Source organism: Panthera leo, chromosome A3 (assembly GCF_018350215.1).
Source record: "Panthera leo isolate Ple1 chromosome A3, P.leo_Ple1_pat1.1, whole genome shotgun sequence".
Lineage (NCBI taxonomy): Eukaryota > Metazoa > Chordata > Mammalia > Carnivora > Felidae > Panthera > Panthera leo.
Window position 1 is genome coordinate 100671165 of NC_056681.1, and position 18094 is coordinate 100689258.

General features: G+C 37.1%; 1 protein-coding gene across 3 annotated transcripts in view; it reads right to left on the minus strand.

Moving 5' to 3' along the window:
• LOC122216293 (charged multivesicular body protein 3) overlaps positions 1 to 18094 on the minus strand; it is a 104150-nt gene that overhangs the window by 16822 nt on the left and 69234 nt on the right. For all 3 annotated transcript variants that reach the window (XM_042932939.1, XM_042932936.1, XM_042932937.1), the window contains one exon: positions 15891 to 15951. In XM_042932939.1, the coding sequence (XP_042788873.1) occupies positions 15891 to 15951 (61 nt within the window). The remainder of the gene's footprint in view (positions 1 to 15890; positions 15952 to 18094) is intronic.

The following is an 18094-nucleotide window of genomic DNA, read 5'->3' on the forward strand; positions in this document are numbered from 1 at the left end:
TAACCGACTGCGCCACCCAGGTGCCCCCCATTTTTCTAGTTGCAATTGTTGGAATCATCTTCTCTGCCATCCTCCACCTGTGGGATCAGCCAATACCACATTTCCAGCTTAACTCCTTACTGCTATTAAACACAAGTGCCCAGATTCATCTGAAGTATTCCACTGAGGTTCTGAGATTCCTAAGAATCATTCCACCTTCAACTTCCTGGTCAACATTTACCTGTGTACCTCCTATACCTGCCTCTCCTGGGCTTCTATTTCAACTGCTAGAATGTGACTCAGCAGGGCCTGGGCCACTTCCTTCATAAGTGGGCACCTCGCATCTCTTGAAGATGAAAAATCAGCTCCCTCTTCCAGGAGGTGCAGAAGCTGCCTCAAGATCAGTGGGGTAAAAACTCCAGGGTTCTAGACAAGAACCTGAAGCAGGCCCCTTGGGATCTGAAAGCCAGGGTTCTTTCTGCCCACGCAGACCCCCCATGTCTGAGACTTTTTGGAGAACCATTTCCTGGATGAGGAGGGGAAACTCAGGAGGATGGTGACCACCTGACTTGCCTGCGCAGGTTGGCCAGCCACCAGGCTGGGCAAAGGTCTCTTTGAAAGGCTCACTCCTCAAGCAAGACTAAGTCTGCATAGCCCGGCAGCCTCTGAAGGGATCCCTCTGGCACCCCCTTGGTGTCTGGGCTTCTGCCTGAGCCTCCCTGTGCAGCCACGAGGCAGCTTTCAACCACCCAAGAGCCCCACCCTGACCGTGTACCAAATGGAAACAATAATGCTTTTTGCAGCAAAAACAACAAAAAACCTCAAACTCAAACCCATTAAACAATGACATCCCATTCCCTCCTCCCATCACCCCCCCAGTAACCATCATTCAACTTTCTCCCTTTATGAATTTGACTACTCTAAGCACCTTATATAAATGGAATCATAGAGTATTTGTCTTTTTGTGGACTAGCTTATTTCACTTAGCATAACATCCTTAAAGTTCATCTGTGTTGTAGCATGTATCAGAATTTCTTTTTAAGGCTTTCCACTGCATGTATATGCCAATTTTGTTCATTCATGTATCAACAGGCATCTGGGTTGCTTTTAACTCTTAGCTATTGTGAATAATGACACTATGAACATAAGCATGCAAATATCTCTACAAGACCCTTTTCAAATTTTTTGTGTATATACCTATATTACCATAGACTGGGTGGCTTAAAAATCATAGATTTATTTCTCACAATTCTGGAGGCTGGAAAGTCCAAGATCAAGGTGCCAACAACCAATTTGGTTCCTGCTGAGAGCCTACTTCCTGGTTTGCAGACAGTTAGCTTTTTGCTGTATCCTGACATGGCCAAGAGACACAAAAATTCAGTCCACAGCATTCTGCTCTGCCCCCTCCCCCCGCCCCAAATTTATGTCCTTCTCACATGCAAAATGCACTCATTCCATCCCAACCACCTCAAGTGTCTTAACTCGTTCCAGCATCAACTTTAACTTCTCAAGTCCAAAGTCTCATCTAACGCCTAAAACTAATGTAACATGTAAGCCAACTATATTAAAAAATAAATTATATATAAAATATACAATCTAAATTTTTTTTAACGTTTATTCATCTTTGAGAGAGACAACAGAGCATGAGCAGGGAGGGGCAGACAGCGAGGGAGACACAAAATTCAAAGCAGGGTCCAGACTCTGAGCACAGAGCCTGATGCAGGGCTCGAATTCATGAACCATGAGATCGCATGACCTGAGCCAAAGCCGGATGTCACCCAAGTGCCATATATATACACAATCTAAATCAGATATGGGTGAGACTCAAGGTATGATTGATCCTGAGGCAAAATTATTCTCCAGTTATGAACATGCAACAGGCATTCCAAAAGGGAGAAATAGGGAAGGAAGGGGTGACAGTCCCAAGCAATTCCAAAACCTAGCAAGGCAAACTCTAGAAGACCTTAAAAGTCAAAAATAAATAAATAAATAATGTTGAAAAAAAAAGTCAAGAATAATCTTCTTTGACTGAGTGCTCTGACTTCCAGACCCACTGAGGTGGCAATATCACCCTCATACTTTAGTGGGGTACCACCATGCTGTGACTTTCTGTAAAGGCTCCATCCAACCTAAGGCTCTGCTGGGTGGGGGGGAAGGGGGGGAGGGGAGGGCATACCACCAGGGGTCTACTAGAAGTCTTTCCCTACAGCTTTGATTAGAAGCAGTGTGGGTTACTAGAACCAAGATGGTAGCTCTGATGATCTCTGAATCAGCTTTTGAGACATTCTTTCCTTGAAGAACAGTGCAAGTTTGAAGCCTAATGGTCTGTTTTATTGTCCTGTCCTGCAGAATCTAAGTCTGACAGCCTTCGTTCATTCTGACCTGTATCTATCTCCTTCAGTCCAAATTGGCAGTAATCTTGCTGGGGTCACTGAAGAAGTCCATGGTTAACACACATTCTAATCTCTTTATCAAATGGTTGGTCAGTCATACCCTTGTGTCTTCTTCTAAACATGCTTTCTCATTTTTTGCAATATGTACAGATTGAGACTATTCTAAATCTTTAAGTTCTGTTTCCTTTTTGTTTAACGATTCCTTCTTTGAAATAATAAGTGAAGTCAGCAAGGTTGCCTGATAAAATACACAGAAATCAGCTACATTTATATACATTGATAACAAAGTGGCAGAAAGATGAATTAGGAAAACAATTCCATTTACAACTGCACCAAAAAGAATAAAATGCCTAGGAATGAACTTTACCCAGGAAGTGAAAGACCTGTACTCTGAAAACTATTAAAACAATGATAAAAACAATGAAGATGATACAAACAAATGAAAATATATTCATTCCATGCTTGTGGACTGGAAGAATATTAAAATGTCTATACAATACAAAGCAATCTGCAGATTCAATGCAATCCTTATTAAAGTACCAACAGCATTTTTCACAGAACTAGAACAAATAATACTAAAATTTGTATGCAACCACATAAGACCCTAAAAAGCCAAAGCAACCCTGAGAAAAAAGAATAAAGCTGGAAGTATCATAATCCCAGGTTTCAAGATATAGTACAAAGCTATAGTAATCAAAACCCTATGCTACTGGCACGTGCGCACGCACACGCACACACACACACACACACACACACACACACACATACACATACGACATATAAACAAATGGAACAGAATACAGAGCCGAGAAATAAACCCAAACTTATATGGTCAGTATATGACAAAGGAGGCAAGAATATACAATGGGGAAGACACTGTTTTTAGTAAATGGTGCTGGGAAAATTGGACAGCTACTTGCAAAAAAATGAGACGATACCACTTTCTAACATCATACACAAAAATAAAGTGGACTAAAGAACTAAACATGAGACCTGAAACCATAAAATTCCTAGAAGAAAACATAGATAGTAATTTTTTTTTACCATGGCCTTAGCAACATTTTTCTAGATAAGACTACTCAGGCAAGGGAAACAAAAGCAAAAATAAGTTATTAAGGCTACATCAAAATGAAAGCTTTTGCAAAGGAAGGAAATTGTCAACAAAAAAGCAACCTGCTAAATGGGAGAAGATCTTTGCAAATAATATATCTGATAGGGGTGAATATCCAAAGTATATAAAGAACTTAAACAACATATCAACACTAAAAACACCCCAAAAAACAAAAAACCCACCCCAAACAAACCAATTAAAAAATGGGCAGTAGACCTGAACAGACATTTCTCTGAAGATCACCAACAAACACACAAAAAGATGCTCAACATTACTAATCATCAGGGAAATGCCAACCAAAACCACAATGAGATATCACCTTACACCTGTCAGAATGGCTAGAATCAAAACAACAAGAAATAACAAGTGTTGAAGAGGATGTGGAGAAAAGAGAACCCTCATGCACTGTTGGTGGGAATGTAAATTGGTGCAGCCACTGTGGAAAAGAGTATGGTGGTTCCTCAAAAAATTAAAAACAGAAATACTATTTGATCCAGTAATTCCACTACTGGGTATTTACCCAAAAACAACAAAAATACTAATGTGAAAAGACATATGCACCCCTCTGTTTATTGCAGCATTTACACTAGCCAAGATAAAGACAGAATAGAAAGATGTAGATAATAGAAAGATAAAGATAATAGAAAGATATCTCTTCTGATAAAGGCACTAAATCCCATTCATAAAGGATCCACCTTCATGGCCTAATTACTTCCCAAAGCCCCACTTCCTCCAAATACTATCACACTGGGGATGAAGGCTTGAACATATGAATTTTGGGAGCAAAACAAACATTGAGTCCATAGTAATACTCAAAAGCAGAATTGTGGAATCACATGGTAATTCTATTTTTAACTTTTTGAGGAATAGTCATACTGTTTTCCACAGCTGTTGTGCCATTTTACATTCCCACCAACAGTGACCACTGGCTTAAATTTCTCTACATCGTTGCCAACACTTGTTTCCCATTTTGTTTAATTGATAGCAGCCATCCTAATGGGTGTGAGGTGTTATCTCTTTGCGGTTTTGATGTGCATTTCCCTAACGATCTGTGATTTTGAACACTTTTTCATGTGCTTATTGACCACTTGTGCATTTTCTATGGAGAAATATTCTAAAAGCCTGAAAGTCTATTCAAAACCTTTACAAATTTTTGGATAGGGCTATTTTTTAGTTGTTGACTTTTAAGGGCTTTATATATATATTCTGGATATTAATCCCTTATCAGATATATGATTTATAAATATTTTCTACCATTTGGTGGGTTACCTTTTTACTGTTACTGTTTCTACTATGTATTTTGAGTCACAAAAATCTTTGATCTCCATAAAGTCCAGTTTGTTATATATTTTTTTTGTTGCCTGTAGTTTTGGGGTCAAATCTAAAAAATCACTGCCAAATCCAGTATCATGACGCTTTTGCCCTATGTTTTCTTCTAGGGATTTCAGTTTTAGCTTTTACATGTAGGTCTTAATTTTGAGTTAATTTTTGTATATGGTATTAAGTAGGGGTCCAACTTCATTATTTTGCATGTGGATGTCCAGTTCTCCCAGCCCCATCTGCTGAAAAGACTCTTTTCCCCAGTGAATGGTCTTGGCACCCTTGTCAAAAATCATTTGGCCATATATGTAAGGATTTATTTCTGGGCTCTCAATTCTATTTCATTGGTCTTTATGACTGTCTTCATGCAGGTACTACACTGTTTATTTATAGTTTTGTAGTAAGTTTTGAAATGAGAGAGTGTGAGTCCTCTAAATTTGTTCTTTTTCAAGATTGTTTTAGCTCTTCCCTGCGATTCTATATGAATTTTAAAGTGGATTTTTCTATTTCCGAAAAAAAGTCTTTGGGATTTTGAAAGGGTTTACATTGAATCTGTACATCACATTGGGTGCTATTGATATCTTAACAATGCTAAGTATTCCAATCCATGGACACAGAATGTCTTTCCATTTACTTAGATATTTAATTTCTTTCAGGAATGTTTTTATAGTTTTCTTTGTACAAGTTTTCCACCTCCTTGGCTAATTCCTAAGTATTTCACTCTTTTTGTTGCTACTGTAAATAGGACTGGTTTTTAAATTTTTTTTTTTAATGTTTATTTATTTTTGAGACAGAGAGAGACAGAGCATGAATGGAGGAAGGTCAGAGAGAGAGGGAGACACAGAATTTGAAGCAGGCTCCAGGCTCTGAGCTGTCAGCACAGAGCCCGACGCGGGGCTTGAACTCACGGACCGTGAGATCATGACCTGAGACGAAGTCGGACGCTTAACCGACTGAGCCACCCAGGCGCCCCAATAGGACGGTTTTCTTAATTTCTTTTTCAGACTATTCACTGTTAGTGTATAGAAATGCAGTTAATTTTTTTATGTTTTATATCCTAATTTGCTGAATTAACTTATTAGTTCTAACAGTTTTGTTGTAGAATCTTTAGGGTTTTATACACATTAAGATAGTATTATCTGAAAAGAGATAATTTTACTTCTTCCTTTTCAGTTTGGATGCCTTTTCTTTCTTTTACTTAATTGCTCTGTTTAGAGATTCGCAAAGTCAGGCAATTGTTGCGGTGTTTCTAATGGTACAGAAAAAGCTTTCTTTCACCACTGAGTGTAATGTTTGCTGTGGATTTTTCACATATGGCTTTTATTATGTTGAGGTAATTTCCTTCTATTCCTATCAATGTTACCATAAAAGGGTGTCAAATTCTGTCAAATGTTTTTTCCATCAACTGAGACGATCATGTATTTTTTCCTTTATTTTATTGATGTGCTATATTACATTGGTTGATTTACATATATTAAACTATCCTTGCATTCCAGGAATCCAATTTTGCCATGGTGAATAATCCTCTTGAATTTTGTCTGCTAGTTTTTTTTTTTTTTTCTTTTCTTTTTTGGTTATTTCTGCATCAGTGTCCATAAGAGATATTGGTCTGTAGTTTTCTTTTCCTGTAGTGTCATCTGGCTTTGGTATCAGGGAAATGATGGCCTTATAAAAGAACTTAAGTGTTTTCTTCTCAATTTTTTGGAAAAGTTTGATAAGAGCTGGGGTTAGTTCTTACAATGTTTGGTAGAAATCACCAGGGAATATATCAGATCTAGGACTTTTCTTTCTCAGGAGATTTTTGCTTACAGATTCAATCTCCTTACTAGTTACATCTGTTCAGATTTTCTCTTCATGTTTCAGTCTTGGTAGGTTTTGTGATTCTAGGAATTTGTCCATTTCACCTATATTATCCAATTCATTGATGTACAACTGTTCATAGTACCCCTATAATATATATTGTCAATTTTTTTTTAGAATCGTAGTAGCACTCCCACTTTAATTTCCAATTTTAGGCATTTGAGTCTTCTTTCTCTCTCTTTTGTCCTTTTAGTCAGTGTAGCAAAGATTTGTCAATTTTATTGGTGTTTTCGAAGAACTCACTTTTGATTTCTTATTCTCTATTGTTTTTCTATTCTCCATTTTATTTATCTCTGCTCTAATCCTATTACTTCTTTCATTCTGCTATTTTTAGGTTAAATTTCTTCTTTTTCTAATTCTGTAAGATGTAAAGTTAGGTTGTTGATTTGAGTTCTCCTTTTTTAATGTAAGCATTTTTACAGCTATAATTTCCCTCTGAGTACTGCTTTTGCTACATACCGTAAGTTTTGATATACTGTATTGTGATTTTCACTGATCTATAAATACTTTCTAGTTTCCCTTATGGTGTGTATCTATCTATCTATCTATCTATCTATCTATCTATCTATCTATCTATCTATGATACAGACATAGATGTACATATCGTATATATACATATAGGCCCATATACTGTTTTGAGTGTGTTGGGGTACCTGGGTGACTCGGTCAGTTAAGCATCTGACTTCGGCTCAAGTCATGATCTCACTGTTTGTGAGTTCAAGCCCCACATCAGGCTCTGTGCTGACAGCTCAGAGCCTGGAGCCAGCTTCAGATTGTGTGTCTCCCTCTCTCTCTGCCCCTCCCTCGCTCACACTCTCTCTCTCTCAAAAATAAACATTAAAAAAAGAGTGTGTTAATTTCCCAATATTTGTGAATTTTCCAGTGTTCCATCTTCTGACTTCTACTCAACCTTGTGGTCAGAGAAGACACATTATATAACTATATTTTAAATTGATTGAGACTTGATTTTTGAACTAACATATAGTCTATTCTGAAGAATGTCCCATGAGCACTTGAGAAAAATATGTATTCTGTTGTTGGGTATTCTGTATAGGTCTATTAGATCTAATTGATTTATTATGTTATTCAAGTATTCTTATTTCCTTATTATTTTTTTAAGTTTATTTATTTATTTTGAGAGAGACAGAGACAGCACAAGCAAAGGAGGAGCAGAGAGAGGGGGAGACAGAGAATCCCAAGCAGGCTCCACATTGCCAGCATAGAGCCCAACATGGGGCTCAAACTCACAAAACTACAAGATCATGACCTGAGCAAAACCAAGAGTCAGATGCTCAACTGACTGAGCCACCCAGGCACCCCCCTTATTTACCTTATCTGGTTGTTCTATTAACTTTTGAGAGTAGGTTATTAAAGTCTCCAACTATTATTGTAGAATTATTTCCCCCTTTAGTTTTGTCAATTTTTGCTTCATATATTTTGACAATCTTTTCAGGGGCATAGATGTGTATAATTAATTGTTATATCCTCTTATTCTACTGAAACTGTTAATAACATATAATGTCCTTCTTTGACTCTTCTAATCTTTTTTATTTAAAGTTTGTTTTGTGTAAATATAGCAACCTCCACTCTCTTTTGGTTACCATTTCCATGGATTATCTTTTTTTGTCCTTTCACTTTCAACCTATTTGTACTTTTGGATCTAAAGTGATTAAGTCTCAGGGTCACCTAAGTGGATCACTCAGTTGAGCATCTCTTGATTTTGGCTCAGGTCATGATTCCAGGTTCATGGGCTCCAGTCCCCTGTTGGGCTCCATATTGAGTGTGGAGCCTGCTTAAAATTCTGTCTCTCCCTCTGCCCCTCTCCCTTATTCACACTCTCTCTCTAAAGTAAAAGAAAATAAAGTAAGTCTTTTGCAGACAGCATAGAGTAGAATCATTTTTTAAAAATTCCATTCTGCCAGGGTGCCTGGGTGGCTCAGTCAGTTAAGCGTCCGACTTCAGCTCAGGTCATGATCTCGCAGCCCATGAGTTCAAGCCCCGTGTCTGGCTCTGTGCTGACAGCTCAGAACCTGGAGCCTGCTTTGCATTCTGAGTCTCCCTCTCTTTCTGTCCCTTCCCTCCTCTTGCTCTCTCTCTCAAAAATAAAAATAAATAAACATTAAAAAAAATACATTCTGCCAAGCTCTGTCTTTCAACTAAAGATTTAATCCATTTACATTTAATTACTGATATGAAGGGGCCTACTTTTGCCACTTGTTGTATTTTTCTGTAGGCCTTACAGCTTTTTCTTTAATTTCCTGCATTAATGTCTTCTTTTGTGTTTACTCATTTCTTTTTTCATAATGGAACTTTTCAAATCCCTTTTCATTGGCTTTTTGGTATAATGTATAGCTATTTTCTTTGTGATTACCATGGATATTACACTTAATATCCTAAAGTTATAACACTAACTTGAATTCATATGAGCTTAACTTCAATAGTATACAAAAACATTACTTGTATACAGCTCTGTCCCTACCCCCATTCAGTTACTGATGTCACTGAAGTACATTTTCTGTACTGTGAGTTCAAACACATATTTTTTTTTAATGCTCAAGTCTCCTAAATCATGTAGAAAACAAAAACAGATATACAATCAACGTTACAAAAATGCTAGCTTTTATAATTGTCCATGTATTTACCTTTAACAGAAATATCTATTTTTTCACATGGCTTTAAGTTGCTGTCCTATTTTAATTTCAACCGAAAGGACACCCTATAGCACTTACTGCTAGGTTGGTCTAGTGGTTAACAAATTCCCTCAGTTTTTGTTTATCTATGAATATCTTGATTTCTCCCTCATTTTGCTGGATATAGGATTCTTGGATGATAGTTCTTTCAGCATTTGAATATATCGACCCACTGCCTTCTGGGCCTCAACACTTCTGGTGAGAAATCTGCTGAAAATCTCACTGAGGATCCCTTCTATATGGTGAGTCATTTCTCCCTACTTTAAACATTATCTTTCTAAAATTTGATTATAATGTGCTTTGGCATGAGTCTGTTGGAATATACATCATTTGGGGTATGTGGCACTTACTGGATTATATTCATGTCTTTCATAAAATTAGGGAAGTTTTTGTCAATATTTCTTTAAATCATTTCCCTGCCCCTTTTCTCTACTTTGCTTCTGGGACTCCCACAGGGTGTATGCTGGCCTACTTCATGGTGTCCTACAGATCCCTTGGGCTCAGTTTACTTCAATTTTTTTCCCTTCTTCTCAGACTTGATAATTCCAACTATACTATTTTCAAGTTCACTGATTCTTCTGCCTGCTCATATCTGCTTTCAAATAACGCTGGCAAATTTTTCATTTCAGTTACTGTACTTTTCAGCAGAATTTCTTCTTTGTTTTTCATGCTTTCTCTTTACTGATGTTTCCATTTTGTTCATGAACATTTGTTCATGGTTCTGTCATTTTCTTGACCTTGTCCACATCTTACCTTAGCTCTCTGCACACCTTTAAAACAACTGTTTGAAAATATTTGTTGAGTAAATCAGTCATCTGGTCTTTCTCAGGGACATTTTTTGTTCATTTATTTTCTTTTGGATGGACCATATTTTCCTTTTTGTACATCTTGTGATTTTTTTGTTATTGTTGAAAATGAGTCTTTGAATCTTATAACTCTGGAAATCAGACTCTCCCACTTCCCCAGGGTTTGCTGTTTTTTATTGATGTAGGGTACCTCTGTGCTGGGCACCAACCTGCTGCACTGTAAAGTTAAAGTCTTCTCAGATCTTTTCAGAGCTGCATTTTCCCCTCAGTGTGCATGGTGACCTTTTATATTCCCTCATATATATGGTTGTTTTTGGATGTCTTAGCTGTTGATATTAGGAATGTAAAATAGTGGAGTGCTCTGGAAAGCACTATGGTGTTTCCTCAAAAATTAAATATAGAATTACCATTTGATCCAGCAATTCCACTATAGGGTATATACATACCAAAAAAAAAAAAAAAAAAAAAAAAAAAATGACATCAGGGCTTTGATGAGATATTTGTACACTCATGTTCACAACAGCATGATTCACAATAGCCCAAAGGTGGAAACAACCCAAATGTCTATCACAAGATGAATATAATGAAGTACTACTCAGTCTTAAAAAGGAAGTTAAATCGGTAGGGTTAGGAAAAGAAAAAAAAAAAAAAGGAAGTTAATTCTGATTCATGCTATATAACATGGATGAATGTTGAAAACATTATTATGATAAGTAAAATAAGTCAGGCACAAAGGGACAGATATTGTTTGATTCCACTTATATGAGGTACCTAGAATAGTCAAATTATACATAGAAACAGAAAGTAGAACAATGGTTACTAGGGAATTTGGTATCCATCGTGGGGGGAAAGAAAGTTATTGTTTAATGTGTACAGAGTTTCAGTATGGGAAAAAGGAAACGTTTGGAAAATGGATAGTGGTAAAGGGTTCCACAGCAGTGTGAAAGTACTTAATGTCACTGAACGGTATACTTAAAACTAGTTTTGTATTAGGTATACTTGACTTTATAAGAAATAAATCAATACAACATCAACAGGAAAAGTATGATCCATTCATAAATAAGTATTTTTGTACAAATACAAGTACAGATATAAGTTTCAGATATATCTGAAAGGATGACCACCAAAATATTTGTGGTATTATGTGTGGGTGGTAGAATTTCAGGGTGGTTCTAACTTTCCTATTTATACTTTTCTGCATCGATATGTATATTATTACTTTTATACTCATGGGGAGAGATACAGATACCAAACTATTTTCATTTGAGAAGGGGGCAATGTATATGGTCTAAATTCATTCTAGTATTGTCTATGATGAGTACTCTAAGTGTATTAAACATCTAACTGAAAGCTAAAACTCTGGACTACATGAGTTCTCCATAAGAAGATGAGAACTACTTGTACTTATACTTTGCTTTATTGAGGTTACTATTGTTTTTCTCTTTAAACTTTTTTTCAAGTAGATCATACACACAGAAAAGCATACATTACTGTAGAGATATACAAATTTTCACAAATTAAACACACCTATGTAACCACCATATCAAGAAACAAAGTATTACAAAAGTCTCTTTATGTCTGCCTTAATGCACCATGCCCCCAAGGGTAACCAGTACTCTGACTTCAAGATCATAGCTTAATTTTGCAGATTCTAGGTTTTGCACTGGTATTTTTTACAAAATCTATTCACCTTGACTGCTAATATAAAACCAAATGAAAGACAAGTCTTTCTATGATAAATTTTTATAAGCAAGTAACATTTATTTTATTAATGTTTATTTTGAGGGGGGCGGGTGGAGAGAATCCCAAGCAGGCTCCTGGCTCAGTGCAGAGCCTGACTTGGGGCTTGATCTCCATCCCATGAACTCTGAGATCATGACCTGAGCCAAAATCAAGAGTTAAGCATAACAGACTGAGCCACTCAGGCATGAAAATTCAGTAATTTTTAAAAGAAATTTTAAAAAGAAAAAACTTATATTTACTTACATATTTAATATTTCCAGCATGCTTCATGCCTCTGGGTAGATCCCAGTTTGTATCTTGTATAATTTTCCTTCAGCTCACGACTTCCTTTAACATTGCTTGTACTGTAGATTTCCTGGCAGCAAATTCTCTTGGCTTTTGTATAAAAATGGCTTTGTTTCACCTCCACTTCAGAATGCTATTTTAACTGGATATAGAATTCTAGGATAATGTTGAGTTCTTTTCTTTCTTTCAGCACATTAAAGATGTTTTGGTTTGGGGTGCCTGGGTAGCTCAGCTGGTTGAGCATCTGACTACTGATTTCATTTCAGTTCAGGTCACGACCCCAGAGCCTGGGAGAGCCCTGAGTTGGGCTCCAAACTCAGTGTGGGGCCTGCTTAAGAATCTCTCCCTCTCTCTGCCCCTCTCCCCTGCTCGTTCTCTGTCTCTAAAAATAATTAAAATAATTTAAGAAACAGGAAAAAAAGATGTTTTGGTTTGCATTGCTTCTGAAAGAAAATTTTAATCATCCTTATCGTTTTGTTTTTTAATGTGATTTTTTTCTCGGACTGTCTTCTCTCTTGTTAACTTTTAGTAATTTGAATATGACATGCTGTGGTATGTTTTTGTTTGTATTATCCTTGACACATGACACCACTTGATATTGTTCCACAGGTCACTGATGCTGTGTTCATACATATTTTCCTTTACTTTTTTTCCCTCTGTATTATAGTTTAGATAGTTTGTACTACTTACTTTCACTGATCTTATTTTTTATACTGTCTTATGTGCTTCTTTAACTCATGCAGTGAAGTTTTCATTTTATTTCAATTTATTTCTAAATCCTAGAAGTTCCATTTTATTCTTTTCTGTATCTTCTATTTATCCCATTATATCCATGTTTTCCTTTAAATTCCTTAACATATTTATAATAGCTGTTTAAATGCTTGTCTGCTTTTTTAATCACCCCTTTTTTTCTGGGTCTATTTGTATCACCTGATTTTTTTTCCTGATTCTGGGTCACACTTTACTGCTTCTTTCTAGTCATTTTTCATGGGATGTTGGGCACTCTAAATGTTTCATTTTAAGTGTCTGAATTTTTTGGTCTTTCTTTAAAGAGCATTCACCTTTATTGGCATTTAAGCTGTCTGCAGATCAGCTTTCAAGAACTTTTTTTCTGGTTTACTTTTGAGAGAAAGAGAGCGAGAGAGAGAGCAAGCGCACACATGAGCGGGGGAGGGCCCCAGAGAGAGGGAGACAGAGAATCCAAAACAGGCACCCTGCCATCAGCGCAAAACCTGACATAGGGCATGAACCCATGAACCAAGAGTTCATGAGATCATGCCCTGAACCAAAGTCGGATGCTCAACCAACTGAGCCACTCAGGTTTAGGCCCTAAGAACTGTTTTTAAGCTTTGCTGGTGAGGGCTTATGGTTGCCTTTAATCTAGGCCTGCCTTAGCCTTAATATTAAAACGTGATCTTTCTGGGTTCTCTACTGAATGTCCAAGATGTTCAACAAAGTCTCTTTCCTGTGTCTTATCAGAACTCTACCATCTCTCAATTTTGTTAGCTCTAAAAATTGTTTAGCTTATAGTGTATTTGTTTTGTCCCCAGTAATTGTTCTTTGCCTAGCCTCTTGAAATCTCATTCTAAGTATGCAGAGCTTAGAATTCAGCCAAAGACTCAATGGTACACTGTGTAGGCATTTAGAGCTTTCTCTGGGTACTGCCCCTCTCTCTGATATTTTGCCCCACAAATTCCAGTCACTACAGCCTCCCTGAACCCTGACCTCTGCCTCCTCAACCCCAAGACCACCATGCTCTGCTTAGAATTTCCTTCCATATGCTACGATCAGAAAGTTTCTCCAGGCTGAAAATTAGGACCATATTAAGACTCTCTTTGTGGGGCACCTGGGTGGCTCAGTCGGTTGAGCATCTGACTCTTGATTTCAACTCAAGTTATGATCTCATGGTTCGTGCAATTGAGCCCCATGTTGGACTCTATGCTGACAGCATGGACCCTACTTAGGATTTTCTCTCTCCCTCTGCCTCTCCCCCCTGACCCAACTCTCTCTCAAAATAAATAAACTTAAAAAAAAAAAAAAAAAAAAAAGACTCTCTTTGTTTCCCTCTTCCTGGGGGGGGGAAAAAAATCCTTTGCTGTCAGTTGTCCAAGGTTTGAAAACCGAAGTTTCACAGAATTTGTCCAGTTTTTTTTCTTTATTTATGATGGAAGCGCAAATCTAAAATCATTACTCCATGATGGAGTAATGGCTGGGAATAGAATTTCCTGTTCCAATTCCTTTCTTGAGGAAGTGATATACTGGAATACCCTGCTGGTATTTTCTCTAATTATGAAAGTGTTAAAAATCATAAAAGTTTTAAATATTACTATCTCTTTGCAAGTCACTTTAATTTTAAGTTGTACTTTACAACAACATTTAGAAATATATTTTCCTTGTGGGGCACCTGGGTGGCTTAGTAGGTTAGGTGTCTAACTTGGGCTCAGGTTATGATCTCGTGGTTCAGGAGTTCAAGCCCCACATCAGGCTCTCTACTGTCAGCACAGAGCCTGCTTCAGATCCTCTGTCCCCCTCTCTCTAACTCTCCCCTACTGGTTCTCTCTCTCTTTCAAAATAAATAAGTACACTTTAAAAATATATTTTAAAAAAGAAAGAAATATATTTTCCTCGGGGTGCCCAAGCCTGGGTTGTTCAGTCAGTTGAGCATCCGACTCTTGATTTTAGCTCAGGTCAAACTCACAGTTTGTGAGTTCGAGCCCCACATCTGGCTCTCTGTTGTCAGCACAGAGCCTGCTTCAGATACTGTCTCCTGCTCTCTCTGCCCCTCCACTCCCACCCCGCCCCCTCAAAAATAAACAAACATTAAAAAACTTTTTTTAATGTATTTTCCTCAATTTATAGCTATGCTAAGATAAACAAAAGAGTGATGAAAATGGAATTGCACTGCATTCCTTACCCACAATTTAACATGAATTTCATAAGATCATTTCTTCATAGGTAAGACGAGGTTTCTTTACTTCCTTTTTGCAATGGCTTAAAACACAACTGTTTCTTTTACAATTCTAGTGGCCAAAATTCTAAAATTAAAGTGTTGGAAGGACTGTGTTCTTCTGGAAGCTTCAAGGAATAATCAATTTCCTTGCCTTCTCTAGCTTCTAGAGGACAACTGCATGGCTCATGACCTCCTTCTCCATCTTCAAAGGACATTACCTTAACATCTGGTTCCATGGCCACATCTCCTTTTTTCTCACTTTTTCTCAACATCTTATTTCCTTCTTGTAAGGCTCCTTGTGATTACACTGGACCCACCCAGACACCCAGGATAATCTCTCCACCTGATGATCCCTAATTTGATCACATCTGCAAAGTCCCTTTTGTCACATAAGTGACATATTTACAGATTCTTGAGATTCGAAAGTAGACATCTTTGGAAGGTCTTTATTCTATCCATCACAGTATGTGAGCACCAGCTTTATTTCCAACACTAACCTAATCTCTAGGAAGTCAGAGATAATGAACATAGCCCCTTGAATAGCTGAATTGAAGGCCAGAGGAAAGACTTAGCTCTTATAAAACGTATATGCTTTTCTTACAATGATTAGAAAGCAAAATGATTAGGACAGCTATAAACAATTCATATAAGAATAAACTATGTCTTACAATAGGTAGATGCAGTTTATTTTTATGAACTAATACAAAATACACCAAAAGGGTAAGGAATAGGAGACATAAAATTATAATTTACCTCGTATTTGCCTGTCAACAACTCTCATTTCCTTTCTTATCTTCAATGACCATTCATTGACCTGGGAAAAATTTTAGAAAAGGAATTAAAACAAAAGCCAAAACTCCTAATTCACCAAATTTTAAAGAATTTTGTGTTCACTCTACATTTATTCCAGACACAATCCAGACACAAAATCAGTAAATCCGTTTTCAAACAAAAGCTTTAGGGACAAATTCTATTTTTCTTCCATGTTTTTATTCACAGTACATAGAAGTCCCAAGGTATTTAAAGATTCTTATCTGAATGCAGGCAGTAAGAAGCACTTTACAGAAGACCTCAGAGAGAGTTCAACACCCTGCAGGTACATCAACATTTTTCAAAAGGTGCACAGGCATAAATAGATAGGTTTTAAGGGCATCAGAAGATTTTCAACATCTAAACATAACTATTTCAAAACTTGCTCTGCCTGTGTCACCTTTTCCTTCCCCTTTCTAACAATTTTTTTTTTCATTTTACAAACAACAGAAATTCCTCTGACCTATGTCTCTTATTACCATGATATATTTCCCTCAGAGGCAAAAACCTCTAAAGCACTAAACATAGGGCCAGCTGGAAATACTAGTGTAGGTATTGAGGAAACACTAAACTACTCTAATGACTATCAAATTCTTAAGCAACTGAAGTGTTTTCTAATTCTTCAGTTGCAAAAAAAATACGAAGGAAAATCTGATTTGTCAGCTGATGAATCATTAAAACTAAATTTACATTACATCACTTTACGCTCTTTGGCATACAATAATTTCAAAGAACTCGGGAACAATGAAATAATAAAACTTCCATTACCATCTATTTATATTAACAATGTTTCTCAACATTAGAGTCTAATGAAACATAAAATAGGGCTTTCTTCCGGTTGTGGCACCTTGTGATGAGGCTCTCTTGGCCATACCCGTAGCCAGTGCCGTCCACAGGCTCTCTGCAGTTGGCACAGGTCTTTGGAGGCAGGAGGATGGTCACAGGTGTGGCACACTGCAATTGGGGCACCAGCCTCATTAGGTGAATGGGCGATCCCTGGAGATGGTCCAACTAGGCATGCTGCAATACAAGCTACTGAAACTGCCCTGCTTCTGGGCAAGGAGCGATTCGCTGGCATGCACCTCTGTGTCTGTACAGAGGGTGGTGGTCACATGGCACAGATTCACACATTCGGTCCACCTCCAAGCCATGGTGGCCTAGTACTAAAAATAGGTGATTAGGCTTCCAAGGAAAGACATCCTCATCTGGTGTGACTGGCCCCTACTGGTAGCTGACCTCCATCTCTGCCAATCCAAAAAGTTTGCCTGTGCTCACTACCAGAAATCCAACCAATAAGCCCATGATAAGCATCAGGTTTCACCTTTATAATAAACAATGGCTGTGGGATTTTAAATTAAAAATAATAAATAAAATGGGAATAGAAATGATGCTTAACCTTGTAGTATTCATCCATGGGCACATGAACTAAATGGCATTAAAAAATTCTATACAATTAAAAGAAGATGTAGTTCCAATAAATTTCACTTTTTAATGATTTCATTAAAATCATTAACAAAATCTGTACAAAATTTATTTTGCAACAACTATAATAACTCCAACCAAGAAGAAGAAAGTAAACAGTAAAGGACTTAAAATCATATGGATATAAACTTTTTAAAATTTTAACAGGTTTATAGGCATTTTTTAGGTAAAATTCACATTACAATTAGTCATTTCAAAATACACAATTCAGTGACACTTAGTGCCTTCACAGTGTTTTGCAATCAACTCTCTCCAGTTTCAAAACTTCTTTAACATGTCAGAAGAATACACCATACCCTTTAAATGATCTCTCCCTATGTCCTCCTTCCCCATTCCCTGGCAACCACTAATTTGCTCTCTTTTGATCTGCTTATTTTTACTATTTCATATAAAAGGGATCACACAATATGTAGTCCTTTGTGCCTGGCTTCTTTCATTTAGTACAGTGTTTGGGGGTTTGAAGTATCAATACTTCAGTACTTTTCATGGCTGAGTAATATTCATCGTATGTATACACCACAACTTGTTCACTCATACATCCTTTGATGGATATCTAGGTTGTTTCTGTCTCTTAGTTACTATGCTGCCATGAACATTCGTATACAAGTATTTATGAGAATTCCTATTTTCAGTTCTTTGGAATATAGATCTAGGAGTAGAATTGC